General features: G+C 38.4%; 15 protein-coding genes across 15 annotated transcripts; 7 read left to right on the forward strand and 8 right to left on the reverse strand.

The window, feature by feature from the left end:
* Positions 1 to 234: 234 nt before the first annotated feature.
* Positions 235 to 963, forward strand: LEA1 (U2 snRNP complex subunit LEA1; the record flags this gene model as incomplete). The annotated part of the gene is made up of 1 exon (XM_451627.1): positions 235 to 963. One exon carries the CDS (start codon positions 235 to 237, stop codon positions 961 to 963), a length of 729 nt encoding a protein of 242 aa, XP_451627.1.
* A 100-nt stretch (positions 964 to 1,063) lies between these two features.
* On the reverse strand, positions 1,064 to 5,581 carry SNT2 (DNA-binding E3 ubiquitin-protein ligase SNT2; the record flags this gene model as incomplete). The annotated part of the gene is made up of 1 exon (XM_451628.1): positions 1,064 to 5,581. One exon carries the CDS (start codon positions 5,579 to 5,581, stop codon positions 1,064 to 1,066), a length of 4,518 nt encoding a protein of 1,505 aa, XP_451628.1.
* Positions 5,582 to 5,956: 375 nt separating this feature from the next.
* CEG1 (mRNA guanylyltransferase) lies at positions 5,957 to 7,357 on the forward strand (the record flags this gene model as incomplete). The annotated part of the gene is made up of 1 exon (XM_451629.1): positions 5,957 to 7,357. One exon carries the CDS (start codon positions 5,957 to 5,959, stop codon positions 7,355 to 7,357), a length of 1,401 nt encoding a protein of 466 aa, XP_451629.1.
* A 108-nt stretch (positions 7,358 to 7,465) lies between these two features.
* On the reverse strand, positions 7,466 to 8,773 carry RSM23 (mitochondrial 37S ribosomal protein mS29; the record flags this gene model as incomplete). Its single annotated transcript, XM_451630.1, has 1 exon — positions 7,466 to 8,773. One exon carries the CDS (start codon positions 8,771 to 8,773, stop codon positions 7,466 to 7,468), a length of 1,308 nt encoding a protein of 435 aa, XP_451630.1.
* A 356-nt stretch (positions 8,774 to 9,129) lies between these two features.
* Positions 9,130 to 10,791, reverse strand: PUS1 (pseudouridine synthase PUS1; the record flags this gene model as incomplete). Its single annotated transcript, XM_451631.1, has 1 exon — positions 9,130 to 10,791. The coding sequence occupies one exon, from the start codon at positions 10,789 to 10,791 to the stop codon at positions 9,130 to 9,132; it is 1,662 nt and encodes a 553-aa protein (XP_451631.1).
* Positions 10,792 to 11,367: 576 nt separating this feature from the next.
* NIP7 (ribosome biosynthesis protein NIP7) lies at positions 11,368 to 11,913 on the forward strand (the record flags this gene model as incomplete). The annotated part of the gene is made up of 1 exon (XM_451632.1): positions 11,368 to 11,913. One exon carries the CDS (start codon positions 11,368 to 11,370, stop codon positions 11,911 to 11,913), a length of 546 nt encoding a protein of 181 aa, XP_451632.1.
* A 303-nt stretch (positions 11,914 to 12,216) lies between these two features.
* On the reverse strand, positions 12,217 to 14,133 carry SRP72 (signal recognition particle subunit SRP72; the record flags this gene model as incomplete). The annotated part of the gene is made up of 1 exon (XM_451633.1): positions 12,217 to 14,133. The coding sequence occupies one exon, from the start codon at positions 14,131 to 14,133 to the stop codon at positions 12,217 to 12,219; it is 1,917 nt and encodes a 638-aa protein (XP_451633.1).
* A 528-nt stretch (positions 14,134 to 14,661) lies between these two features.
* On the forward strand, positions 14,662 to 16,416 carry MRH4 (ATP-dependent RNA helicase; the record flags this gene model as incomplete). The annotated part of the gene is made up of 1 exon (XM_451634.1): positions 14,662 to 16,416. The coding sequence occupies one exon, from the start codon at positions 14,662 to 14,664 to the stop codon at positions 16,414 to 16,416; it is 1,755 nt and encodes a 584-aa protein (XP_451634.1).
* Positions 16,417 to 16,478: 62 nt separating this feature from the next.
* Positions 16,479 to 17,564, reverse strand: IPL1 (aurora kinase; the record flags this gene model as incomplete). Its single annotated transcript, XM_451635.1, has 1 exon — positions 16,479 to 17,564. The coding sequence occupies one exon, from the start codon at positions 17,562 to 17,564 to the stop codon at positions 16,479 to 16,481; it is 1,086 nt and encodes a 361-aa protein (XP_451635.1).
* Positions 17,565 to 18,299: 735 nt separating this feature from the next.
* Positions 18,300 to 20,084, forward strand: RKM1 (protein-lysine N-methyltransferase; the record flags this gene model as incomplete). Its single annotated transcript, XM_451636.1, has 1 exon — positions 18,300 to 20,084. One exon carries the CDS (start codon positions 18,300 to 18,302, stop codon positions 20,082 to 20,084), a length of 1,785 nt encoding a protein of 594 aa, XP_451636.1.
* Positions 20,085 to 20,492: 408 nt separating this feature from the next.
* KLLA0_B02376g (uncharacterized protein) lies at positions 20,493 to 20,891 on the forward strand (the record flags this gene model as incomplete). Its single annotated transcript, XM_451637.1, has 1 exon — positions 20,493 to 20,891. One exon carries the CDS (start codon positions 20,493 to 20,495, stop codon positions 20,889 to 20,891), a length of 399 nt encoding a protein of 132 aa, XP_451637.1.
* Positions 20,892 to 21,233: 342 nt separating this feature from the next.
* On the reverse strand, positions 21,234 to 22,460 carry KLLA0_B02398g (DUF1992 domain-containing protein; the record flags this gene model as incomplete). The annotated part of the gene is made up of 1 exon (XM_451638.1): positions 21,234 to 22,460. The coding sequence occupies one exon, from the start codon at positions 22,458 to 22,460 to the stop codon at positions 21,234 to 21,236; it is 1,227 nt and encodes a 408-aa protein (XP_451638.1).
* Positions 22,461 to 22,730: 270 nt separating this feature from the next.
* ALG2 (GDP-Man:Man(1)GlcNAc(2)-PP-dolichol alpha-1,3-mannosyltransferase) lies at positions 22,731 to 24,242 on the forward strand (the record flags this gene model as incomplete). Its single annotated transcript, XM_451639.1, has 1 exon — positions 22,731 to 24,242. The coding sequence occupies one exon, from the start codon at positions 22,731 to 22,733 to the stop codon at positions 24,240 to 24,242; it is 1,512 nt and encodes a 503-aa protein (XP_451639.1).
* Positions 24,243 to 24,358: 116 nt separating this feature from the next.
* Positions 24,359 to 25,834, reverse strand: SGF73 (deubiquitination module subunit SGF73; the record flags this gene model as incomplete). The annotated part of the gene is made up of 1 exon (XM_451640.1): positions 24,359 to 25,834. The coding sequence occupies one exon, from the start codon at positions 25,832 to 25,834 to the stop codon at positions 24,359 to 24,361; it is 1,476 nt and encodes a 491-aa protein (XP_451640.1).
* Positions 25,835 to 26,409: 575 nt separating this feature from the next.
* Positions 26,410 to 27,363, reverse strand: PGC1 (phosphatidylglycerol phospholipase; the record flags this gene model as incomplete). The annotated part of the gene is made up of 1 exon (XM_451641.2): positions 26,410 to 27,363. The coding sequence occupies one exon, from the start codon at positions 27,361 to 27,363 to the stop codon at positions 26,410 to 26,412; it is 954 nt and encodes a 317-aa protein (XP_451641.2).
* Positions 27,364 to 27,992: the final 629 nt, after the last annotated feature.

Genomic DNA, 27,992 nt, shown 5'->3' on the forward strand with positions numbered 1-27,992 from the left:
TCTCGGAATTCTAACAGCTTCTTTTCCTCCGCAATACTCGTCGTTCCATTATCAATTCTTTGTCAACTGTTAGAACTCGCTTTTGTTTACACTTTTCAACATCAAACCTCTGAACATTTAAAGCGTTAAACATGCCAACATGAACTAAGATCAAGAGAAAGTGAAAATTGGAGAGGAAAAAAAGGGTCTGCAGTGGCGTAGCGGCGTTGATTGTGGGTGATTGGTGTATTTATAATGCCTAAGTTAAGTATCAACCAAGTTCTTGATGCTCCTAGTTATTTAGCGGACCATTTCAATGGAGAATATGACACAGACAAAGTAGTGATACTTCGAGATGCCTCGATTATTACAGATACGACAATGTTGAAGCAATCTTTGGACAGACTTCCCGGTGATTGTAAAGTTTTAGATATGACTAATAATGATTTGGTGATGGTACCGCCTTTGACTAGCCGTCGCTCTATTCACACGGTGCTTTTGGGACGAAATAGAATTAAGAAACTGGATGGGAGTTTATTACCTCCTAACGTTATGAAGGTTTCACTGGCTAATAATGAGATTAATAATTTAGCAGATCTAGAAGGTTTACAAACAGCTCCCAAATCCTTGAAGAATCTTTGTTTACAGGGAAACGACGTCTGTTATTTGGCAGGATATCGTCAATTTGCGATTTCGAAATGCCCACAGTTGGAGGTGCTCGATTTCCAGAAAGTGACGCGGAAAGAACGTTTGCAGGATACTTCTGTTCCACGAGAAGCGCAGCAGAGGGTTCCTGATCAGCGTATCATGGACTCGGAAGTTTCTGGTGGGAAGAAAAGAGACAAGCACATGGAACTTTTGGGAACTGTCGTCAAGAAAATGGACGAAAAGACCAGAAACGAAATTAAAGAGCAGTTAGGGAATGCTACGACGTTAGACGAAATTGAAAGGCTTGAAAGTCTCTTGACAGGTAACGTAGAGTAGGTTCATTTGCAAATTTGGGTTTTGAATAGAATCATGTATTTAAAAGGAAAAAAACTCAATACATCGTTTATATATTATGAATATGTACTCGTCTCCGCTTCTATAATTTCTCCGGAAGTATAGTTCTTTCAATATTATTAATTTTTGGTGGAATTTGAACCACTATTGGAGCCATTGGAACAGCGCCCTCCTCTAGCTTCACTTGTTGACTGTCTGGCTCGTTGATGTTTTTGTTTCTGATTCTTTTAGTAGCCTTTTGTTGGGCAATCTTAGCATTACATTTTTCTGATCCAAACGCCGTAAACGAAGTACCTGTTGAGGCAAGCAATCGAGAACTACGATCTCTTGGTGGATCTACGGGATATTCTACCAATTCCTCTTTATCCACTTCGGGGATCATAAGCATCCCATTATTAACAGCAACTGCTGATAGAAGTTCATTGCGGGAGCAGGAACCATGTACTGGGATTTGTACATTAGAAACACCATTGGTTATTTTTGATTCTTTTGAAACTGAATAGTCCATACTCACAGACAACATCTTCCTTAACTGCTCACGCGCATGAATGCGAAGTTGGATCGTAGACAAAGTCTCAAATTGAGGATCAAATTTCTGCTCCCTTATGAATAATTTCATCAAAGATATATCTGAGTCTCTAACTCTATAATGGAATGGAACTAATTCTGGACTTCTTATGTGTTTTGGGCAAAGTATTACTGGAGAAGCGGTGTAATCCTTTTGATCTTCCACAAAAGAGATCTCAGAGTTATTTGTAACATTTGACTTGACCTGCTTTTTGAAACCAAAGAAGAAACCCTCTTTATCAGCACCACAGCTGGGATGGAATTGGTCATCACAAGATTGACATTTGACGAGTAAACCTCCAGAAAGATTGCATACGTTACAGTTAATATTATTTCGATTCAATAGGCTGCATTCTGTGCCAATAATCGGTTGCAACGTCTCGATTGAAGCAAATTTGGTCATGCTTCTATAGATTGCGCAAAGAATATGACACCAGGAGCCATCTGCTGTGCATTTTAATGCGTTGGGGAGTGAACGTGCAGTTACCTTTTTCGCCGATTCATTGTGAATGTCACGAGTAGAACATAAAACGCATTGGTAATTCGTTGAAACTACTGGATTACGATCATTTGAGCATGGGTCGCACAACCAAAGTTTCCCTTTAAGACTCGCATGATATTGGTTAGTGCATTTGATACCATAGCAGGAGGCATGAACTTTCATCCCGCAATTAGAGCAAGATAATTCGTTTGTAGTCTTTGAACGATAATCAGAAAAGCAGACCCGGCAGAAATTCCTCGTTTCATTCACCAGTGTATTTTCGTTTGGATCAGAGAAAGTTTGTGACCACGTATTGTTGCTTTTTTGTGAGGAATCTCGCATGGTGCTGCTTTCGCTTGCCTTCTGCATTGGATTTTTCTTGGCATTTTTCCTTGAAACGACATTATGACGGTAATTTGGACTAATTCTGTTGTACATTTGAAGTATTTCAGATCTCAACGACTGAAATGGCTTCACGACAGGTATGTAACTTTTGTTAATCACGAAGCCAGAACTCTTGTCAAGTGATGTAGTAGATGGTTTCTTTCTTTTCCGTTTTGATTCGGAAGAAATGTCTTCTGTTAACATATGTTTTTCACGATCTTGGCGTAAAATTGAAATAATTGGATCAGATAATTTCACCATAGAAAAGTCAGGATTTACAGTGATGGACGCATTAGGAGCAACAGTAGGCGTTTCAAATTCTATGTTTATCGAGAACTCACCATTTGGCATCAGTTTTCTTATGACTGACGGACTGGCATATGGAACTATTTGTTGTTTCACTTGTATTTCAGTTATCTGTGGTTTGTTTTCAGTTACAAGCACCTGTGCTTGTTTGGTTGTAATGGCAGATTTTGAAGATTTCTTCATATGTGCCTCGGATATTAGCTGTTCTTGTAACGCTCTTTCCTTTTGTCTCTTGAATTTAATCTCTTCTTTCCTCTTGATCTGAGCCTCTATGCGAGAAATGTAGCCCATGAGACTTTCTTCAAGGTTCACTGGTTTGATTGAATTCAAATCTATTAACTTTTTAACAGATTTATTCATTTGTGCTTGAGAAGATAAAGTGTTTCTCTTCATTTTTAATAGCTTTTCGGGATTATCTGTCGCTGCGTAGCGCTGTTTAGTGATTGATTCCGTATCTATCACTAGTTCCCAGTCCAGATTTTTTGAAAAGGCCTGATTAGTGGAACAACAAATTGCCTGTTCGTCATTATCCTCCAGTAAGTCCTTTATCGCACCCTGGACCGATGAAGAACTACTACCATAAAGTTGTCTTAAAACATCGATAGGAGATGACCATCTAATACCGTAACGCCTCCACATCCTTGCACATCTTATACAAAGGGCATTCAGTTTCTCATTATCTTTTTCAACCTGTTTGGCTTTCTCGCTATCACTACCTGAAACTTTTTCATTTACTCCGGTCGTAAGTCTTCTATGAATGTGATCATCCTCTGACCCACCAGTAACCCTATACCATAATGGTGAATAATCTAAAGAACAAAACATGCATTGGAAGCATTTTTTTACATCTGATATTTGTTCAGAGTCAAAAGAAGAGTCATCAATGTGTTTCAAAAGTTGTGTCGATTGTGCTTTCTTTTTCGGTATCCTTTTAGAATTTTTATCACCTTTATCGGAACTAGACTTCTTGTTAGTTGAATCATCAATACTTTGCTTCTTTCTGTTCTTCGCTCTGCCCTTAAAATTTCCCCAGATTCTTCTCCCATTCGGAGTCTTTTTCCAGTAATAATAATAGCGAACAATCATTGACATTGATTGCGTTCCAACATGCTTACAAACAGGGTGTAATTCGCTTCCATATAAACTAACCCCCTCTTCGAATTTCTTAATTTCTTCTTGTGATAATGTTGGCTCCTTCAACGATTCTCTAGTTATAATCTCGGTTGCTTTAAGGAAAGAAATTTCGGAGTTATAATCATTTTGCATTAATAGCTTGAGGATTATGTCGATGAAGTTACAAGCTTCTGGTTGAACTTCGAGATTGCCAGGAATTGTACTCTTACACCTTTTAACATATTCGTCTAATTCGCTCTCTGCCATTTTTTCATTATTAACAATCCAAAGGCCTTCCACAGAAGCAGAAGTCCCTCGTTCTCCAGGTTTATTGCTGTACGGATCTTCCACCCATTGTTGATTACAATTACTCCATTGGCCCTTTTGTAAACTTACTCTACTTTTTTTCCATGGGAATGGTGCGATATAGTCGTCAAATAATGGATCACCTAAATGATTGCACATGTCTTCTCCCAGATACTGGAACCACCAATTTTCTCTGTTTGTATTGAAATCTCTGATAGAAGCCAAACTTTCTGTTAGCCTTTCAACCGAACTTTCTATTCCTTCCCATTCTTTGTCCCTCGTGATGTGCTCTTGGTTGTTCTGCTTTCCGACACAATTTGAACAAATCCAAACCACACCTTTTGCCGGCTTCTTTTCTAAGGGCGGGTCCATGCACCACAGATGAATCGATATCTTACAGTCATCACACTTGATAGAAGACGATTGGTGGCACCAATCGCGACATTCGCCGCAACGCAAATCCCAGCTTTGGTCTTCGGTTCTTTTGCCACAGACATATTTGGTAAGTAGGTTATCCAGTGGGAATTTATCCTCATAGAAAATGAATGGGAATTTACTAGTTAAAATCTTGAAATACGGTAGATCAGAAGCAACTCGCACAGCCATCTGATCTGTTTTTTCCATTTGGTAATACTTTAGTGTATATCTATCGAAAAGTTGGTTGAAGTAGAAACAATTGGGTCTTGAGACGTATTCTGTTAGCTGATCAATTGAGGTAAATTCTTTTTGAAATTTGACATTACATTTACCACGGAATGAGTAAATTGGGCAAACATCATTATGAAGTGAAGCGTATAGCATTCTGGAGCTTGTACTATTTGTTCTTTCCTGGATATCTCTGGGTCTATAGTACCAATTCATTTTTAACTGAAAATAAATCGCAGGGAAACTAGTTGCCAAGTGTAATGAACGCGATATGAGTGAACGAAACTCCTTTTTCGGCACAAACTCAACTATCCTACCAATATAGTAGGGTTCTCCAGGTGGTTCTGATACCATAAATATGTGCTCATCTTTTTTCAAGACAGCCGATCCGTCAGATAGTAGCAATTGCTTAGAAACGTCAACGGTCATCTCATCGATATCCAACATGGTACTGAACCTTGCGTATTTCTTGAATGAGTTAGGTAGAGAAGGAATGAAATTCCACGGCGTGTTCTTGTCTTGCAAGAACGACTGATACTTGAAACTACTCTTCTGTGACTTCTTTCCATTGTTCGCCTTCTTCTGAATGCCATTCTTCTTTATAGTTTCACCCTTTTCAGACTTCTGTTTCGAAGAGTTCGCCTTCTCTAATTGTTTAATCTTCTTCGCCAACGCAATGTCGGCTTCCTTCTCATTATAACTCACATTCTTGGTCGCAGTTCGCCTACGACTTGTGTACTCATTGCCATTTGAAATTATTATCTCATCTGGCGAATTTTGTCCTGAGACGACAGTCATCACTAGCCGGAAGTAAGCTGATGCAAATTGCTGTTAAATATCACAAGTGAATATCAATTCTTCAAATGCAACACTTTTGCTAGCAACTCCGGATGTATCCTGTATTCCCTTTTGCACTATTTCTCTCTTGGTATGTTGTTGCTCCTCCTCATATTGAATCCATATTCATATCCTGCATATAGCGTTTTTATATACATCTTTCGATATTGAAAATAATTGGAAAGCATTTTACAATTACTGAACCAGATGAAAATACGTAATAAGGTAAACAGCAATAGATTAAGGCAGCCTGAACTTAATGAACCAAGGCAATTGATATTGCATACGTGTGTTTTGACTGTCCTTTTTTTTGCCTAAGTTTATAACTTAATTGCCATGGACAATAACAGAGTTGCACCAGAGATTCCTGGTCTAAGACAACCCGGACAAATTACTAATGATATTCGAATGTTGATGTGTAAGCTACTCAATTCAGCGAAACCCGCTAATACCTTTCCGGGCTCTCAACCTGTTTCTTTCCATCTGGCTGATATTGAGGAGAAGTTACTTGCGCAAGACTATTACGTATGTGAAAAGACAGATGGATTGCGTGCGTTAATGTTGATAATGGTGAATCCAGTTACAAAAGAGCAAGGGTGTTTTATGATTGACCGTGAAAACAACTACTATATGGTCAATGGATTTAGATTTCCATGTTTGCCCCGTGCCAATAAAAAAGAACTCCTAGAGACTTTGCAGGACGGTACGTTAATTGATGGTGAACTTGTCATGCAAACTAATCCAGTGACCAAGTTGAAGGAACTGAGGTACTTGATGTTCGACTGCCTTGCGGTAAATGGTCGTTCGTTAGTTCAATCGCCTACAAGTTCCCGTTTGGCTCATCTTGGCAAAGAGTTTTTCAAACCTTATTACGATTTAAGATCGTATTTTCCAGATAGATGTTCCACTTTCCCATTCAAAATTTCAATGAAACATATGAATTTCAGTTATGATTTGGCAAAAGTTGCAAAGACCTTGGATTCACTTCCACACGTATCTGATGGTCTAATTTTCACTCCAGTACAAGCGGCATATCATATTGGTGGTAAAGATAGCTACCTTTTGAAATGGAAACCAGAAGTAGAAAATACTGTGGATTTCAAACTGATCATTGAACCTCCTGTAGTAGAAGACAAATCTTTACCTAAAAGCGATAAAAACAGGTTTTACTACAATTACGATGTTAAGCCACTTTTCCATTTGTACGTTTGGCAAGGTGGTAATGACGTGAACAATAGAATACAGGACTTCGAACAACCCTTTACTAAGAGTGATTTGGAGCTTTTGGAGAGAACCTATAGAAAATTTGCAGAAATAGAAATCGACGACAAACAATGGAATGAGCTCAAGGCCATGGAGGAGCCATTGAACGGAAGAATTGTAGAATGTTCCAAAGATCAGGAATCAGGTGCATGGAAACTACTTAGGTTCAGAGACGATAAACTCAATGGTAATCACGTATCAGTCGTTCAAAAAGTCTTGGAAAGTATCGGTGATTCTGTTTCATTGGATGATCTAGAACAAGTGGTAGATGAAATGAGATCTCGCTGGAAAGAACGTGAACAAGGACTGAAAAATGCACAAAAACAATTCAACCATCAGGCTTCTGCGAGATCGTCGCTGTCGCAGCAACATTCAACCGAACCAGAGCAGTCGCAAGATCAACCAAAATATGTAGACGATGACGATGATAATTGGTCTGATGACGAGCCAGACACAAAAAGACAGAAGATTTAAGAATCTTGCGTCAAGTTAAAAGCATAACATATACACGAGCATATGTGCTCATATTATATTTCTTTCCTGTATTTACATGGGTTTTTTTGTAATATATAATATGTACAATTAGAATGGATATAGTGTAATACTCTTGAGCAATTCCCTTGGATTACCATTACCACTTAAGAAGTACTTTTCTTCGGTAAGCTGTTCGAAGGTTTTGTTCTGTAAATCTTTGTCAAGTACGATACCCGCCTTTTGGTAGAACTCCATCAATTTGGCAACTTCATCTTTATTAAGTTTGGTAACTTCGAACTCCTGTACTTTACCCTTTAGTAACTTTTCGGCCAAAATTTGTTCATAGTGGTATCTGGTCAAATATGGATCGTGAGGAAGCTTTTGCAAACCAATTGATAACGTTCTATTGGTTCTATCCAAACCCGAAGTAGCCAAAACAACACAGCTGTCCTTAGCAGCGAATTGCAAATCGCCAGAGACTAAATCAAAAATAGATTGACCAACCTGGAATTTTAAAATATGAATATTTTTGTTGCTTGTGTCTTTATATGCTGTGAATGGTGTAGTCAAAAGATGGGAGAAGTTATCAACAGTGAAATAGACCGGATGATCAGTTTGGTTAGTTAATTCTTTAATGAATGCATCGAAAACGGCTCCACGGTGACGAGATGGTGCCTTGACACTTAGTAAATCGTATAACGTGGATTTACCTGCAGATAAATTCACATTTCTCTTCACAGATAGGTCTTTACCCCCAGAGTGAACTAATTTATAGTCTTTGGAGAGTTTAATGGATTGCAATAATTCTTTTTTGTTGGATTTGACAAATTTGGTTAATAAGTTCTTGATGTACATTGGTTGAATGTATCTGTCTTCATCCAAGAAGAAGTCATTTCTACCATTTGTAAGAAGTTCGGAGTTGGAAACAGTTAACACAAGTCCCTTGTTTTCTAGTGCGTGAGCATGTAGCTGGGCCAGTAGAGTAGACTTACCCACACCTGGTTCACCTGTTAGAACAAGCTTTTTGTTTTCTGACTTCCGTAAGGCTTCGTACAATTTTCTAGTGGTGGAATCTCTAACTAGTGATATTGGACGTGTGAACAATTCATTGAATTGATTTTGCTTGAATGAACCCAGACGATACAAGAATTGTAATTGCTGCTCTGAGAAAGAATGGACATCTGCGGCACTGATGTTATTAGGATTAAACATGGGCAGATCGACAAAAGTTGCATTTTTATGTAAATTAGCCGTTGCAACAGCTGGTTGCCATCTCTTATACATGGAACCAGGAGTAATTCTTTTGGCTGCTGCCTTAGTTCCTGATTGAGCCTTAGCGAACCCTTGGGCTTTCTTCTTAGCTGCAGCCTCTACTGCAGCACTGCAGGAGAACTGTCTGGTATGTATTCTCAACATGATCGAAATATATCTTACGGGTCCGGATATCTCTAAAAAGAAGTGAAATCCGTCTCACTAATATAGCTTCTTTTTTACTAAATCACACTTCTGTAATTATTCTTAAAACCAACACAAATTGACTTATTAAAGTGGATTATTTCACGTAGTTCTGTTATTCTTTATCTATGTCACTTGAAGTCTGCCTGCTACTGAAGTAGTTCAAATTTCGAAAATTTTTCAGATATTGAAATCATTAAAGCTTAAGAGAAAATAAAATATACGTGTCACGTGAAAACACTAAGAACTATGGAAGTATATCTATTAAAGGGAAGAACGAAACACGCAATGCTATAAATGGTGTCGGACAGAAGATCTTAATCCTGTAGTTGGATACCTCTTGCTGTGAGGAAATCAAAGATTGGCCTTTGTGGTTTTTTGCCCTTTTCGTCGGATGGAGTAGGATCTGATGGAGCCTTTTGTTCCAAATCTTCGGTAACAAGTTCCACTGCTTGAGAGGGTTGCTGTAGTTCTTGCCCCTTCAGCTGCTGTTGTTCTTGGCTAATATTATATGAAGGGTTGAAGGTGTCGATGTACGAAAAAAAGGCGTTGAAGACGTTTTCATTGACTTCTTCAAGGTAAATTTTATCGTAGATATGTTTCATCTTGAACGTATCCATTTCGCTTTGATATTTACTGAAGTCAATCGGATCATATCCGAATTCTTGTAATCTAGTGTTGTAACCATCATAAACCGGGGCTTCCAATAATAAACCTAAAGCAGGGGCTTTTGGAATATTGATTTTTTCTTGACCGTATGCCTGCCTAATTCTTTCCAATGGACTGAAACATCTTGTGATCAAAGTTGCCATAGATATCATCTTACGAATTTGATGTAACATAAACGATTGACCGTGGATTTTGATCGATACCCATTCCGTCTTAGCTTCACCAATAACAAACGGTTCTGAGACTGTGATTTGCTTCATGAATCTCTTGGCGCTCGGATCGTTGAAATCTTTCCCCAAGGTGAAATTATGGAAGTTAAAAGTACCCTCGTATTGTTTTAATGCACTTCTGAATCTATCTAAACGTTCTTTTGAAATTCTGTAGGCTCTCTTGTGTTCTGCTTCGAGTTTCTTGAATGCTTTGCTCTTTTGATAAGTTTCATTGTTTTCATCAAAAGAATCTTTCGGCATGACAAAAGCTGCAATCTCTTCCAATTCCTCCTTGGTAAACTTAGATTCAGCCTCAGTAGAGAATGCTTCCCAGAATTGTGCACTTTCTACATCATCTTGGATAACATTCGGTATTTCCTTCTTGCTAGCTTCAATCTCGTTGTATAAATAAGTAGACGGTTTTGGGCCAATCAGTGAATAAGTTGGTAACAGATACTCGTACCATCTAGAGCTACACATTTTCCGACAGTCGAATGCCTTGTTGACACGGGAAATGTCCCAAACTCTAATCTGATCCGGCAATTCGTTGTTGATTTTTTCTTTGACTTCGGGATCTTCGATGATTAACTTTAATGAAATCACATTCCCACCTGCATGAACACCTTTATCGGTTCTTGCCGCACGTTGAAACCCGTTTTTCTTCAAATCTGTCGAATTTGCCTTGGATATCGCACCAGCTCTAACAAAGGCTTCAAACAGTTCCTTTTCAATGGTGTCGTTCGGTGGATTGTATTGCATTCCATGATATCCAGTACCGCAGTACCCAATCATGACTGCTACTTTCCTCTTGGGTAGACGAACTTCTTGGGGAATTGGATTTCCATCAGCATCCACAGCTAAAGCCACTGACTCGTCCTTATCCTTGGATCGAGTCTCTTTCTTTTCGTTGGAAAGGTCTGTGACAACAGCGGTTGGCCCATTATCAGTGTCGTTTGGTTTCTGACGCTTTTCAGAATTCTCACCATCCTCATAGTCAGCTTTCCGTGATCTGGTCTGCTTGTAGATGGCGCCTCTCTTGTAAGTATCTTCACCAGGTTGATCATCATCATAAACCGGTCTCAAATTTTGTTCTTCGCTCATAACACCCGCTTCTAGTTTTCCCTATTGAAGCACCTCTGCAGATAGATAAGTGGTAGGTCTGATTGAGCCTTAAGAAGAATAGAAAAGCCCAATTTAGCATTCAACGTTCAACCTTGAGACTTTCAATCAGAGCGATGAGCTGTTGATAAAAGTTTAAACTTTCCAAGATTTGTATGAAGAATCATATTTTTTCAGCAAAGAGGTCAGCGATGATCTAAGAAAATCATGAATACAGGAATAACATATTTCTTTAGCTCATTTTATCCATTTGGATACTCATTATGTGCGTTAACCTCTATCTGGAGCCCAGTGTATCGATTGTAAAAGGTTTGAGCACCTGTATACTGCGTTTACGAAGGTTATTAGATATATTTCTCAGTATCACGTGATTTGTTTGTTTCTTTTTCCTGGTATCTTGAAGGGCAGCATCAAATTTTCTTTTCATCATTATTAGACTGAAGCTCATCGCATAAAAGATGATGCTATACCTGAAGCGATGAGTACTCTACGAAATAGTATTCGAAGCTGTTGTATTGAATTCAAAGCCGGTCAGAATCAGGTATCGAAATAATAGCAATGAGACAATTGACAGAGGAAGAGACGAAAGTAATCTTCGAGAAGCTAGCAGGGTACATTGGAAGGAATATAGTGTACTTGGTGGATAATAAAGATCAACCTCATGTTTTCCGACTACAGAAGGATAGAGTGTACTATGTCCCAGAGCACATTGCCAATTTAGCTACTTCAGTTGCTAGACCGAACCTGATGTCATTGGGTCTCTGCATGGGGAAGTTTACCAAGACTGGGAAATTTAGATTGCATATCACATCTTTGTCAGTACTTGCGCAATACGCTAAGTACAAAGTGTGGATCAAACCTAATGGTGAGATGCCATTCCTATACGGTAACCACGTTTTGAAGGCACACGTTGGTAAGATGTCCGATGATATTCCAGAGCATGCAGGTGTAATCGTATTTTCGATGCATGATGTGCCATTAGGATTCGGTGTGAGTGCTAAGAGCACTTCTGAGTCCAGAGATCTTCAACCAACCAGTATTGTCGCATTCAGACAAGCAGATATTGGTGAGTACTTGAGAGATGAAGATACATTGTTTACTTAGGCGAATACTCCAAAGTACATTTTCACTTACTTGTTACATATATAGAACTTATTACTCATTTCACTTTCTGGATAGAACAAAACCTTCCCCTGGTGCAACTGCAATTCAGCGATGTTCCCACCTCAAAAAAAAGTTGTTATTTATCAACGATATTGTATATTATGATATATTACGGAACAAATAATACTCACATCTTCATCAAAGACTGTCTAAATTAAAATCAAAGACGACTGATATTTGATATCGCAGGAAAAACTACATTAATTAAAAGTAAAATGAATGTACATATGTTGTTAGTTCCCTCTAATGCTTACGCGAGTTTTTAGATTTAGCATTTGACGTTTTTTTACCTGCTGGCTTCTTCACGGCTTTCTTAGTGATATCTAATTTGGCTTCTGAAGCCTTAGATGCTTTAAAACCTTGAGTGTTCTTCCCAGAAATGTTCTTTTTGCTAACCCTATAAGTTGATCTCTCCTTTAACGGTAACCATCTTTCAGGATCCAACTTCTTAGACTCGTCAAAGTTCTTTGGTAGTTTCTTGTTTTTGTGCACTCTTCTTTTCTTCTTTGGAGTTGATTTGATCACCGACGATTTACTCTTACCATTCTCGAATACTGAAATTCCTGCATTAAGGAGGGAGTCAACATTAACATCGACGATAACTCCGTTGATATCATTAGCATCGACATAGTCACCAAGGTCGCTGGCGTCTGCTTTCGCGATGTATTTTGCAGAAGCAGAATTGTTATCTTTGGCAGCGAGTGCTCTGAAAATTCGCTCAGCCTTTTGAGTTTGGCCTTGTTCTAAAAATTTGAAAGCGATGAACTCCCAGAAAGAAACATCTTCTTCAAGAACCTGCTCTGAATATAATCTTAATAGCTTCGATAAATGCTTTGAAGTTGAAGAAGACCTGTTAGTAGCATCGTATAAGTTTAGCAAAACATAGGAAAGAATACGTTTATATTTAGATAATTCTTCCATAGGGAAATGATTCCAAACTTTTTCAGCTACAACCAAAGCTTTATCCAGATTTCCTGCTTTAACTAGTACTTGCACACACACCAATGTTTGAATCAAAAGTTTCTGTTCGTTTTTTATTTCTGCCTTGGCAGACCTATCTAGTTTCTTGCATAGAGCATCAGCTTGGTTTTCATAGGGTTCATATAAAACGTTACCCACATTTTCAGTGTAGAACTTGTTGGCAATTGAATGGACACTTGTTTTATTTTTACCAGCTTTGTTGTTACTGAACACTTTCAAAAGTTCAATGTTGCTAGAGATAATTTGTGCTTGTTGGAATGAAAATTGCGAGTGTTTTCCTGTTAGGGTTGGTGTGTCAAGTTCACGTAATAATAAAGGCAAATTATCCTTAAACTTTGAGATACTCACGTAGGATTTCAAATTGGCCTTGGCAAGTACAGTATTCAAGTCATTTTGATCGGCGGAATTTTCGACTATTTCTTTGAGGAGTGATTTAGCCTCTTCTTTGTGACCAAGCACCTGGTGTATATATGAAATTTGTAATTTAATTGCTCTTAAATCTTCGACCGCTGCATCATCTTCTTGTGCTAAGTTGAATGCTCTTTCTGCATACTCTAGTGCAGCTTCATGGTTCCTGATTGAACACAATTGACATGCTTTGTTAAACGAGATATCGTATGTATCGAATTCCTTATCAAGAGTAACATTTCCAACCAATTCAGGAATTTCTGAAAGAGCAGCTTCTTTATTGCATGCCAATTCTGCAGTATTATCGAGCTCATGTGGAATGGCTAGCAATTTCTGGTATACTTCATACGCCTTCTTAGGTTTCTTTTTTTTTAACAAGTTTTGAGCGTATATGTGCAAAAGCTGTCTTTGGGAATCTGTTAGAGTTTCAAGACTCATCAATTCATCTCCAATAAGGGATACGTCCGAATCAGATGCAAATTTCTTTTCCTTACCCACCTTATAACAAGCATATTGTTCGTAAGCTGAAAAACTATTGGGCTTTGCGGTCGCACTAGGGGAAAAAAGAACAGGTATCTTACGGTGAGCTTTTATAATCGCAGAGTATTGCTCAGAATCTAGAAGTTCGTTGAGAATAGCTCTACTTGTCTCCTCTTCACCGAGAGTCTTCGAGAGAGTATCGTACTTTGTCTGTATGGCATCAATGTGCACTTTTTCATCCTTTACATTAAGCTTCGTAAGCAAAGAAACCAAATCCTTAGCGTTCGACATTACTTTTTTCAGTAGAGCTTATTTCCTTCGGAAATTCCTCAATTACGATAGCAATGAGTCGATGGATCTCTATCGTGAGACAACTATTCGTTGGTCCCTATGAAGTGAATTTCGATAATCCATTTTTTTCTTCAACTTTTTTTCATTGTTGCAATGTTAAAAGAATGAAAAAAATGGCAAAGATCTGGATGAGCATATGTGAAATAAAAGATGTGATGACTAAATAAGGGATTTAACCTCAATGTAGTTCTCTTTTTTCAACTATGCTAGCATATTTGGCTACAATTGTTTCTGCAGGTCTTAATGATAATGTTGAAATGTTTTTTCACAAAGTAGAACTCTGTTTAACTATGATTAATTTCCCTTTTGTACCAATTTTTCCTCAGACAATTCCGCATATTTTCTTTATTGTACATGTAAAAAGTCTTGCATTCATAGAAATGTAATATTTAATCGAGCGATGAGATGAGATGAGATGCGGTTAGAGACCATAAGGCCGACTCTTTAAGCAGTAACTAAACGTTGAGCATGCAGCCGGTATTTTCAAGGTTTCCATACGCCTCCAAATCGGGCTTTATTTCACTGGCTTCCAGAGGTTATGCGGTGTCACGGAATTCAGGTTCCAGTATCAAGTCCAATTTAAGATCGAAGCCCAGAGCAGACACGAGATGGAACACCAAAGCGAAACCGCCGGTGAAGAATAGGAAAAGTAATGGGAAAGGTGATCACAGGTCACATTCGAGGAGCGATTCCCGCGCAAAGCCCTCACAAGAGCAGACGCAACAGCAGTTCCAGTATGGTGAGTATGGGAAACTATCGGAAGGCGATCCAAAGATATTGGAAAGGTCAAAGAGGTTAGTGTCTAAGATAAATGATTTCAGTCAGTTGAAGATTTTACCAGAGGTAAGGGACAAACTTATGGAGGTGATTTCAAGCGAATCATTGCTAAATAAGAATTTACTGGACGTGAAGTATAATCCAAAAGAGAATAATGTACAAGAATTCAAGAAACATTTGAAACCATCACCAATCCAGACTACTGCTATCTACCAGACGTCTAAAACTTTAATGGACCCTCAGTTACAAGTCCGTCTTATAGCTGCAGAGACGGGTTCTGGTAAGACTATGGCTTATTTGATTCCTTTGGTGGATTATCTTAAGAGAACAGAAATGGAAAATCCTTCATGGGAAACTTTGAAAGACAAAGCCATCGTTAGGTCCATAATATTGTTACCAACTCATGAACTTGTAGAACAAGTATACCAGACAGTGTCTAAACTAGAACCTGCACTCGGAATGCACACGTATAAATGGGATGCAGGTTCCTCTTACAAGGGATTCGTTGAGGCCTTGAAGGGTAGAATTGATATCATGGTCACAACCCCAGGAAAGATCTTAAGTTTGTTTAACATATCTATGGTGAACAGGCCCGACAGAATCCTTTCACAAGTGAAGTTTTTAGTCATGGATGAAGCAGATACACTTTTGGATAAATCATGGGTCGAAGACTCTTATTCCACGATAAAGCACATGCAAAACTTAAATCACGTTTTGTTCTGTTCGGCTACTATTCCAAAAGAGTTCCAAAAGACGATCACCAGATTATTCCCTACCGTTGGAGTAATTGCTTCCCCAAATCTTCATAAGATTAATCACAAGAATCAAATCAAATTAATTAACGCAGATATGGCCCCATACAAGGGATCAAAGACCAAAGCTCTGGCTCAAATATTATACTCAATTAATAGAGACAACATCGACCCTGGTTTCGAAAAAAGGGTAGTAATTTTCGTGAATGAGAAAGAAAATGTTCCACTTGTCGCAACTAAACTAGCCAACCAATATGGACACGACGTTGTTGCCTTGACCGGTAATGATTCTGTTGAAGAACGTCTGGAAAAAATCAAACCTTTCATGGATCCTCCTAAGAAGATGACAACCCGTAAATCAGAAAAAGTGACTACAGAAAACACAGTAACAATGAAGATACCCAACTCAAATATTGTGATTGAAGAAATACCAGAAGACAATGAAGCATTTGTTGAAAGCACTTTGAAGGTTCTAGTAACGACAGATGTTCTAGCAAGAGGTATAAATTTCAGAGGTTGTCGATACGTTGTTCTATATGATATTCCAAATACTCCGGTGGATTTGGTCCATCGAGTTGGAAGAACAGGAAGAATGAATCAAAAAGGGTCTGTATTTATAATTACTGGAAAACGAGTAAAAAATTGGGTCAAAGCTATACCATCAATTGTTTCAAAGAACGTTTCCATTTCCTAGCAAAGCTAACTAATTTATAGATTCTCTTCCACTTGTATATAGAAATCTAAACATGATAAATACTAAAGATCTGTCCAAGAACCTCGATTATTTGCAATCCATGCATGAGATTTAACTTCCGAGAGGGGGATTCTCTTGGAAGGTTCAAATTGCAGCAATCTTACAATGAGATCTCTTGCCTGCGGTGAAACATTTAGTGGGAACTTGAGATCGCACCTCAAAATTCTTCTATATGTCATTTCCTTTGTATCCTCCTCAAAAGGTGGCGATCCAACTAATAGCTCATAAGTTAGAACTCCTAGGGCCCAAACATCTACTTTATTGTTATATTCTCTAGATTTAATGAGCTCTGGTGAAAGGTAATCTATAGTTCCGCATAAAGTCTTCCTCTTTTGTCCATCCTCGTTATATACACTCCAACCGAAATCTGTCAGTTTGATAGTGTTGTTGAAACCAATTAAGATATTCTCCGGTTTTATATCTCTATGCAATATGTTTTTACTATGCATATAATCCAAGGCATTAGCCATTTGATAAACAAAATAGGATGCCAGCGTCTCATTCAAAGGCCCGTTATTCTTCAAAAATTTATATAGTTCTCCGTAATAGACATATTCCATAAGTAGATAAACCCGTTTTTCGTCGTAAAAGAATCCATATAGCTGTGTCAGATTTTTATGTTTGAACGAACCCTGAATTTCTACCTCCCTCCTGAACTGTTTCTGAATTGTATATTGAACAATTTCCTTCTTTTCCATCGCTTTTAAAGCACAAATTAGCCCCGTTTCCCTATGTTTAACGCAATAAACTTTACCAAACTTACCTTTACCTAAGATCTTACCTATTTCAAAGTCCTGAAGTGTCATGTTTTCAAACTTATCGTTGTGATCATTCAATATTGGTACGCGGGTACCATGCGCGGTGTTGGGTTTCTTTACCATTAGCGATCTTCTAGGATTGTTGTTCACTGGTCCAGTGCTCAACCTATGATGAGACGAGGTAATCGAGTCTTTTTCATGTGCGTGTCCTCGTGATAAGCTAGGTCGTTTTCCTGCATTACTTAGTCTTATCGATAATAGTTTACTCTGCTGTAACAATGAATGCCTTCTTCCTGTATCACTTGCATCCCTCGATAACGATGGTCTCATGTTCAATATATTAATCTTGATGTCTGATAGTACCGTTGCACATCCGCCGTCGGATCTTGACCTGGCTTTATGACACAGTTTTACACTCTTCAAGGTGACGTTCTTTAACCTGAATCAGATTCATTTCATTATTTACATTTTCCCTCTCCAAAGGTAAACAAACGGAATCCATTATAGTGAAGCAGAAGAAGACGTAGAAAGACATAGACCGCGATAGATCTAGTATAAAGCTATAGTTGTCAAGGCTAGGTGATTGCTTTTCACTTTTGTCATTTGTATGATATGCATAATGGGTCTTTTTGATTCTTGATGGACTTATCGTGTCCCCGTTCTAGCATGAGTTTTTACTGTAGGCGCTATGTCATGTAGTAATCATGTTTGACCAGAAATAAACTTTCATCATTTAAATTGAATCCATAGTTATCAGTGAAGAAATTTCAGTGTATTTAGGGTAGCACGAACTTGGTCGAAGTAATCCGTTGGGAAACTATAGATCAAGAGGAATAAAGAGGCCTCAAATCGGCTCTTTACGCCATGGTAGTGATGATTCAGCTCGCAGATCTTAAGGAAAAAAATGAAAGTTACCCTACCACACGCATTAGCGTAATATTTACGATAGATTACTGATGCACATGAGATGAGCCGTAAACTTCAAGGAGGACAACTATCTTGATCCAGGGGAATGCCTATCAAGTGCTCAAGTTTCGAAAGCTACACGACAAAGATATATTAATAATGGATAAATTGGACCAATTGCTGGCATTTGCCAAGGACAATGGAGTTTCACTTCCACAAAATGTTGGATTTAAGAACGTGGAGGGGAAGGGTATCTGTTGCATTGCTAGTGATGACATAGAGCAAGCTGTCTTTCAATTGCCCAGCCATCTGATAATTACCAAGGATCTTTCGAACAAACACTTTAGAGATCAAGTGAAAAGCAAAGAACATCACAATACATGGTTGAAACTGTTTTTGAGCAAGCTAAAGTTTTCAGATGAGATGATCATTTTGGATAATGAAAACATCACAAAGCTATTCAGACCATACATTATGGCTTTACCATCACAGGTAGATTCTCCGTTGGGATGGAATCCATCTGAGCTTGCTCTGCTGAATGGGACAAACCTTTACACATCTCTAAAGGAAAAGCTACAATCGATATACGACGAATGGTGGAATGTCATAGAGGGGACTTCTTTTCAAACGCGACAGTACAACATTGAACAGCTCAGTATTGATGAAATATACGAGCAAATAACGAGTAAAGTATTTTCTGAGAAGATTTTGGACTTCTTCTCTTTTCCAGCGTTCTTATGGTCTCATCTAATGTTTACTTCAAGAGCGTTCCCAGAGAGAGTAATAAACCCATATTGTGATGAATATAATGTGATATTATTACCAGTATTAGACCTTTTAAACCATGAGAATAGATCAAAGATTCAGTGGTCATGTTCCAGTGAAGGAAGTTTTATATTTGAAAAACTCGAACCAGTTTCAAAAGGAACTGAAATATGCAATAATTACGGTGCTAAAGGAAACGAAGAGTTATTATATGGATATGGATTCGTAGTCGATGGGAACGAATTCGATAACCTTGCATTGAAACTCAAGTTGCCTTTACCAGTAGTTGAGAAGATTTTAGCAGATGGTTCTGTATACCTTCCAACATTTGATGACTACACAACTTACGCTTTCGATACAGTAAAGGATACCCGTGGAAACCAGAAAAAGACAAACGATACCAAACCATTGAAAGCCCTGGAAAATTTTGCTGATGGAATCCTTTATTTTATCAATGCTGATCTAGAAAATTTGAAACCGTTAATGGATCTTTTCTCACTTCTGAGTAAAAACGATAATGAAAGTGCACTATCATTAAGATGCCAACTGACAGCACTACAATCGTTGAAGAATGCATTGAAACAAAAATTGTACCTAATAATTGATGCAGAACCATTGGAATCACAAAAGGATTATGCTACATGTGAATATAGGAAACAATGTGCGGCGATTTACAAATCCGGGCAAATCTCGATTCTAAAGGATTCTATCAATAATATAAAGAGGTTACAAAAACACATACTGACTGCCTACAAACCATATCTAGCAAGCATAAAGAGCATTATGAAACATGACCGGGATTTTCAGAAAGACTATCACGAACTATACGACCAAACCAACAATGCCGCACCGGCAGATTTAATAGATGAATTTGAATATGCAGTCGCCTGGTTGATGGTGAGAACTCAAAAGCTCGCACGCAGCAAAGAAGCTTCCGAATACCTCTGGGTACAAGATCAATTTACTAATTACTTCTCACATTACACCGAAGACTCTCAAATTTCTAACGCAGGAAAAAGTCTACATAACTATTTCTTCCCCAATGGTAACGATAGAATCTCAGTGAAAACCATGGACTGTATCGCAACTTTTATCAATAATGAGACGTTCCTCATGGAATCATCCGCTTCGAATTCTGTGCCAGTATTTACAAAGTGCATAGACATCCACTACTCCTAAACACTCGATAAAGATTTTAAGATATTATGACCTCTCCGGCTTGGGTGCCCATTTAATTGCCTGCTGAGTGAGCAATAACAAAATCACGTGACTTCAAATGCAAAAAAAGAAAAGAATAATTCGGAACCATCGACTGAACTGGTCTGACATCTTGATTCTATGTAACAGTATGAGTATTTAAACGACAGTTCCAAAATACGTTCCAGTACTCGATTTCGACAGCAAGGTATTTGTCTATTCGGAATAGATTTAATAGAAGCTCAAATCACGCTAACGAGGTTTCGCAGGTTGCTGTTAAGACTTTACTGTTTTTTTCGGGTGTTTGATTCTACTAGTCTTTTTCGCTTACTACACTTTGATCTCTTATTAAGGACACAAATCCATACATCGCAGAATATTAGGCCGACAATGAGTGTGATATCAGATTCTAGCGTAGCTTTGTTTAACAAAATTCCATCTGGTGCGGTACTCTCCGGTGTTGTACTTTGCTATCTGTTATCTGGTGGTAGAGTCTCCATATCTCTAGCTCTAATTATAAGCTTCTTCATCCTCAAGAAGCATAGTTTGGAAGTATCTGAGAGTGGTGATGAACTAGAGAATGAAACACCCAAGAAAAAGAAGGGATGCTGTGGTGGTAAGAATGGTGGATGTTCCAGTAAGAAACTGGACGAATTTGGCATGCCAGTGAAGAAGAACAAGGGATGCTGTGGGGGTGCGTGTAAATCCAAGAAGGCGCAAGATCCTGCACCTGTGGTAGAAGTTGGTTACGATAACGAAATAGATTTCACTGATTCTTTTAAAAATTGATATCACCATCTTTAGTTGTTGTATCAATCAATAAGGGGAGGTGGAGCCTCACATATTTCGGGGGAAAAAAAAGAGGACGTGACGTCTGGCCACTTCAATAATTCGGTAAAAGCAGTAATCTTAGAACTCATATTCAAAATTCAGGGACACATAGGGTACTTTCAATATTGTCTTATTTATTTGTTAACTAATTAATTGTCATTTCATTTTTAATTACTGTTATTTTAGTTGTGCCGGATCTGTTCAAACCTATGCATTCTTTATCAACATATTGTGCATATACGAGACATCTATAATTCTGTATAGCTGTGGCCTGTGTTCCGTAATATTCGCAGGAGCGCATCAATATGGCTTAAAAAGATTGAATATCGAAAACGAACTCGATTTATTCGTTTCCACTGAAGGCTTTTTGCGGATTAACTGTTTTTCAAATTCCGTTTTGAATAGTTCCTCTAGATCGACACCTTTCCTTGCTCGTTCTAGCTCACGGTCTTCAACGAGATAAAGCTTCTGAGTTGGTAAAGGGGCTTGTAAGTTATAACTCCTTAAGCTGCTATTGAGTCTTGGTATATTTGATTTCAAAAAACTTTTGGTGGACGGGGCCCATGTATCAAAACAATTTTGGAGGAACTGCTCACTACTGGTGCTAATTGATTTGAAGACTTCCAATAGATCGCTATTTCCTGTGGAGAAAAGTTTCTTCCTTTGCATTCGAAGAAGAATATCAGCTTCAAGTTTTCGCTTGAGTTCTTTTCTAAACATTTCAATATCTTTATCAACACTTCCTTGTTTTTCTATCCAGGGAGGGACAATGTTCTGCCGAACCAAAATGTTGTTCAAGTGATAGTCAGTTCTATCGATATGCGCATGATTGTTTACCACATCAGTTTCTTTACCGTAAAGTGTCTTCACTGATTTGAATTCTCCTTTCTTCATACTTTCCTCAATCCTGGCGTCAGCGATAGATCGCAATTTTTCAAAGGATCCAATCGGTGTAAATTTCTCAGCATAAAGAGCTCTAAATTCGGAGGCTTCTTTCTTCTCTATGTCCTCAGCCGATTTCTTATCTTGCTGATAAATTCCAACCTTATCCTGTGCTTTTTCCAAGCGATCCCGAATTCGTATAGATCTTCTAGTGGATCTAGGTTCATTCATTTCACGTATTGTACTATTATAACTTTTGAAGCCCAAGTTCGAAACAGAACCATGTCCTCCCTTACTTTTTGGCGCGACGTCTAAAAGCATCCTTAAAGAAGTGTCCATTGGATCCTCATCACTAGTCCATGGCTTTCCAGTTGCGATATCTCGTGCATGTTTATTCATATTGTTATGTCCGTCAGTAATAGAAAGCTCCGCCTTGTACTTATCCTTGAAACTAATATCATCTAGATCTTTGTATATCGCGTTGATATCCCTACTCTTGCCATTTGAACCGTGGCTGATCTTCATCAATGGATCATTCTGATCGATAGTATTGCTCTCTAACAAATCCTGTAACCGTCTTTTCATATATCCCCCATCATTACTATAATATAATCGTTGTACTGATCTTTTTATTACAGGTCTCATTCCCAATCCATAGTTGAGTAGTGCGGAGAGCGTTCAATAATATCTCGGCGTGCCTGTTTGAAGTTTTTTTAGGGAAATGTTGCACAATATGTAAAGTATTCGGTATTGGAAGGTTCAGCATTTTTAAGGATTTGTTAGATCTTTCAAATTTAACAAAAACCGATACCTATCATTCCAAGTAACTCACACAAAATAGAACAGTCAAGGAAGCAACAAAACATCGCCATTGCACTGAACTATATTGCAGAGGCACTAGATTAACCATACACAATGTCTGAAGCTCCAGTTCACCAGCGTAAAGTCGCGTTCATACACCCAGATTTAGGAATTGGCGGCGCAGAAAGATTAGTCGTCGATGCTGCCGCTGGCCTACAAAACGCTGGGTATGACGTGACGATTTATACAAGTCATTGCGACAAGTCTCATTGTTTTGAAGAGGTTAAGAATGGTACACTTAAAGTAGAAGTTCGTGGAGACGCATTGCCAACTCATATCTTTGGTAAGTTCTCGATCTTATGCGCCAACTTAAGACAGTTATATTTGACATGGAATCTAATATCTACAGGAAAAATCGAAGAATATGATGTTTATATCGTGGATCAACTATCTTCGTGCGTTCCTTTATTACATTTAAATGCTCCAGACTCAAAAGTGTTGTTTTATTGCCATTTCCCGGATCAATTGCTCGCCAGGCGGGATGGCTTATTGAAGAAACTGTATAGAATACCGTTTGACATATTGGAACAATTTACCATGGGTGTAGCAGATACTATTCTAGTTAATTCTAATTTTACAAAGCAGGTATTTGCCAAAACGTTCCAGTCACTAGCCGTTGACCCTAAAGTGGTTTACCCTTGTGTAAACGTAGAGCAAGAAGAAATACTTCCTTTAGATAAAGATCTTATGAAGAAGATCTTGAAGAACAATGAAAAGTATTATCTATCTATCAACAGATACGAAAGGAAAAAAAACATTGAATTGGCTATCACTGCTTTTGCACAATCAAAACAACGTACCTCCCATAAACTATTTATATCTGGAGGTTACGATTTGAATAATTCCGAGAATATCGACTATCTAAAAGAATTGGAAACTTTGGCCACTGAATTGAAATTGAAGCACGTTCATCTTTCATATCCAGAATACTCCAAGAGTCCTGACAAGTGTCCATCAAGTAACTTCGCTGATGCTCAAATATTGTTTTTGACTTCTGTGTCATCGTCTCTCAAGGAATTACTATTGCAAAGTACTGAAATGTTGCTATACACTCCTTCTAACGAACACTTTGGAATTGTACCACTCGAGGCTATGAAGTATGGTGTACCTGTTTTGGCAGTAGATACGGGTGGTCCACTAGAAACAGTGGTAGATTACAATGAGACACCTTCTCATATTGATGCAACTGGTTGGTTACGACCATCCGATGCTGATGAATGGTCAAAAGTGTTGGATCAATCCGTAGACATATTTGAAAAGAATCACTCCTTATTCGAAGTTAACGGTCCTAAACGTATTAAGTACTATTTCTCCAGAGAAGCGATGTCCAAAAACTTTGATAATACCATCGACCATATTATTTGGAAGTCAAGAGGAACGCGTTTATGGAGCACATTAGCTCCAGGGCTACTGATGTTCACTGTCCAATATGCTACACTGTTGATAACAGGCGATGCTTCTTGGCCATATTTATTGCTAGCTGCGATTTCTTATTTTGTATTAAGAAGTGTAAAGGCCACTGTGTACTGGATCATCGTTTTCTGTTACCTAAACTATTCAACTTAAAAGCGAAGCCAATCTTAATTTATTATAACGACTTGTGCAAAATATATACACATACCCCTCAAAGTTAAGAGATGAAAAACAGACGTTAACAAGCTATTAAGTTTCTAAATATTACACTAATTAACTCTTCCTCCATATCCATTTACACCAAATTGAACACCAGGTTGATTTGAATTGCTTCGACTTTGAGTATTAACCGGTGAGCCTATTGTTTGCTGCATCAACTTAGAAGCCGTATCTAGTTGAGCACTGGCGTCTTCCATTCTTTTCTTCTGCAGGAGTTTCTGTTGCTGTTGTTGCATTATTAGCTGTTGAGTTTGAATATCCCGAGGGGTGATGCCCTGGGTCATCATGGGTTGTTGCCCTGCAGGTTTTCCAGCCTGAACTGACTGTGGAATTTGCATTTGCATTTGAGATAACGATCCGGTAGCACTAGATTGTCGTTGCCGCTGTTGTTGTTGCTGTTGTTGCTGCTGCTGCTGCTGTTGTTGTTTCAAACGTTGGGCCTGTAATATTTGAAGCTGTTCTGGTGTCAAGTTTTGAGGTGATGCGTTAATAGGTTGAGGCGTACGTATACGGAACGTATAATCAGTCGTTCTATCAATGTCAATAAGACCGACCCTTGAGCGGAACGCACCAACTCCAGGGCTCTTAAAGCCTGGTTTTATACTGAAAGCAGACCCAAACATTTCTCTCATTCTGACGTACTTGGTTCTTGATCGTGTAGAAGTCAATACCGTAGTTTCTAACGGTAGTGGGTATGAACGTGAAACACCGTTCAAAACCAGAGTAGTCTCTTCTTCAGGGGACAATTTGGGTAATGACTCATTGACCACTTCATTGCTGCTGGTTTTCCCAGTGTTTTTATCTTTCCCCTTTTGTTTAACTTGTGGATCCTGCTGATTTTGCTGTGCCTTTTGGATTCTAGTCTTGGACGCCGAAGATTTCAACTGGTTGCGTTTCTGATAATCAGCTAATAATATGTCAAATGGCTGTGACCGTCCCTCCACTGCACGTTTCGCTCCCATTGAGTGCGATTTACATGTTAATGATCTACCGCAAACACCACCTTCAGGTAATGGTACACCACACTGTTTATCGAAGTTAACCAGATGTGGCTCTGTCGGGTTTCGCTGTTTTATCTTCCTTTGTTTTCTAGTCGATCCAGAAGGAGTGGATGATTTCTGTTTCTTTGAAGGTGAATCGAAATTCTCAGGATCTATCGACGAGGATCTCTTATTACTCCCCTTACTTTTAGCAGGAGAAGACATGATATCCTGCGTCTCATTCTTTTTCACAGGCATTTTATCAATACAGTGATTCTCTAAATGATCTATAATAGCTGACACCAATACCGGCTGGTGGCAAGCTGTACAATTCCTATAACGGATATCCTCTTTAGAAACGCCAGATAAAACTTCTGACGGCCTGCTCAAGTATTTTGAACGAATATCCGTGGATGATAAATCCGAACTATTCCCGTTATTCTTAACAATAGACAGTAACTCCTTCCAACCGTTCTTGCTACTTCCTAAATCTTCTAATTGAATGTCTGATCTGATTCCTTTAATCTCTATATTGACACTTGACATGCTCTTGTACCAAAATCAGCCAGGTAAAAAAAAAATGATAGGGAGAATTACGATGGAAATGATGAATGAATTGAGACAAGCTAACAATGATCAAACTGTCCTTACCTAGCTTTCAAAAATAAACCAGAGTCTATCGGTGGTAATGCAAATTGGTGCCTAACTATGGTAAAAATAGCACGTTAAAAAAAAAGAATCTGGTATGAAGTGAGCCCTCAATATTGATTGTACAAAAGTAACTTTTGTGGCAGGTAAATAACACGTTAGAACTATCTCAAAAGCCTTTTAAAATCTTTGGATCACCCGCTCTAAATACTTTCAAGCATCTGAATTCATGTATTATCTTATGAAATGTTTCTGTCCATCGGTATGTTATTCCTGTCGAAATCGTCGACTTTCAGAAAGGGAAACTTGAAAGTTCTTACAATCACGTGATATGACTTAATGGAATGTGTCAATCCCCCACACACCAATTGGTCCGTCGATAATCGAATTGCAAGCTAAATATAACATATTTCAGGATATTAACTTCCTATGGTATGTGTGTTATATAGATTGTCTACGAAATGAAATGACATTTAAATGAAGTGGATTCTTCTTAACAATAAAACGGTTACTTTCAACAAGGTGATATCATGGAATACTGGGACAGTGGCCCATCTTGAGCTAAGGATCCTTTCAGCCACTTCGAATACCCGAAGTCTAAGGTATAGTCTAAAACCTTCAGAGCTATTGAAAATTGGCGGTACAAACGGCACTGCTTTCCGAATGTACTCATCTCGAATTGACACTGAAGCTACCGGATCATCAACGATAATCCCGGTAATGGTCATACTACTGATATATTTGATGTCAATTTCGGAATTGACGGTCCAAAGGTATACGGCAAGGTTGTTTTCTTGCAAGTATGGTAATACAGTTTTCTTGAAATCGGGTTTCCAAGAGTTAATGAAATGAAGACTGACACCATGCAACTTGTAGTTGTCATCGCTCAAGGATTTAGAGTATTCGACAAATTTAGTAGCCATCGCTGTGAAGGGTAAGATGGCCACGATCTTGAAACCCTTCAGTGTGGCCGTGGTGACCCCGTATTTGTACCAATCAAGTTGCCACAATCCGAACATCAAACGTTGCCTCCAGAAATCTAAATCATCGACTACTGCTCTCATTTCAAGAATCGCCTTGATTAAAAGAACCTTATCATTTGTAGGCTTGATATCCAACATAAATTTCATTGTAGGGTGTTCTTTTAACCATTGTAAGGCGTCCTTGAATGTCGTTATCCTGATTTCTGGATTTATCTTACTCTTCAACAGTAGTAATTCATCCAAGTTCGTCTCACCTATCACGACATTTTGGTCCCAAACTCTCTCTGTATTGATATCATGGTTCATTACTATCTTACCATCTTTAGTCAACTGTAAATCAGTCTCGATTACTTCCGATCCCGCTTCATGTGCTTTCTCGTAACATAGTAATGTATTCTCTGGGTACTTGGCTTTAAATCCTCTATGTCCAATCACTTGTAACATTTTGCTTGTTGTCATTTTGATTATTGTTTCGAGTCGCTTACAGTGAACCTTCTAGACTGTATAATTGGTACTTGTGTCATTGTCACCTTCTTAGCCTTTTCCAGCTGAATTTATACCCTTTTTTGTTCTTTATTTGACTCAAATCCGGATGGACATTTTACTAGTAAAATTCCATGAAGTTGTACGAAGTAAATCGTAATTACATGTAAAACCAAAAGTGAGTGTGAAGGGACAAGGAGCAGCAGTTATATGAGGTATTCCGATCTGAGTTATGAATGCGGATTGTGTATACAATTCTCGGAGGATTTTCTACGATATTTTAAAAACGTCAGCTGAAGGAACAGGGAACATTCGGGAAATAGATTGAGAATATTAACTGTTTAGAATGGGCAATATATAACGGCTCATAATTAGTCCATTATATAACTTATACACATGCTCTGATGAGACGGTTTGCAATTGTCTTATCGTTGGGTAAACCAATCCCTGTTACGGGGTCTCTTAGTAAACCGTAGGAATCCATTCCGGAGTCGAGCATTCGCCTAACATCGTCCTTGGCGAACCATTTTGCATCCATTAACTCGTCATCGTTGCCAAGATCCACCTGTTGTGCTTTATCCACCACTGCT

This window comes from Kluyveromyces lactis (assembly GCF_000002515.2).
Source record: "Kluyveromyces lactis strain NRRL Y-1140 chromosome B complete sequence".
Taxonomy (NCBI): domain Eukaryota; kingdom Fungi; phylum Ascomycota; class Saccharomycetes; order Saccharomycetales; family Saccharomycetaceae; genus Kluyveromyces; species Kluyveromyces lactis.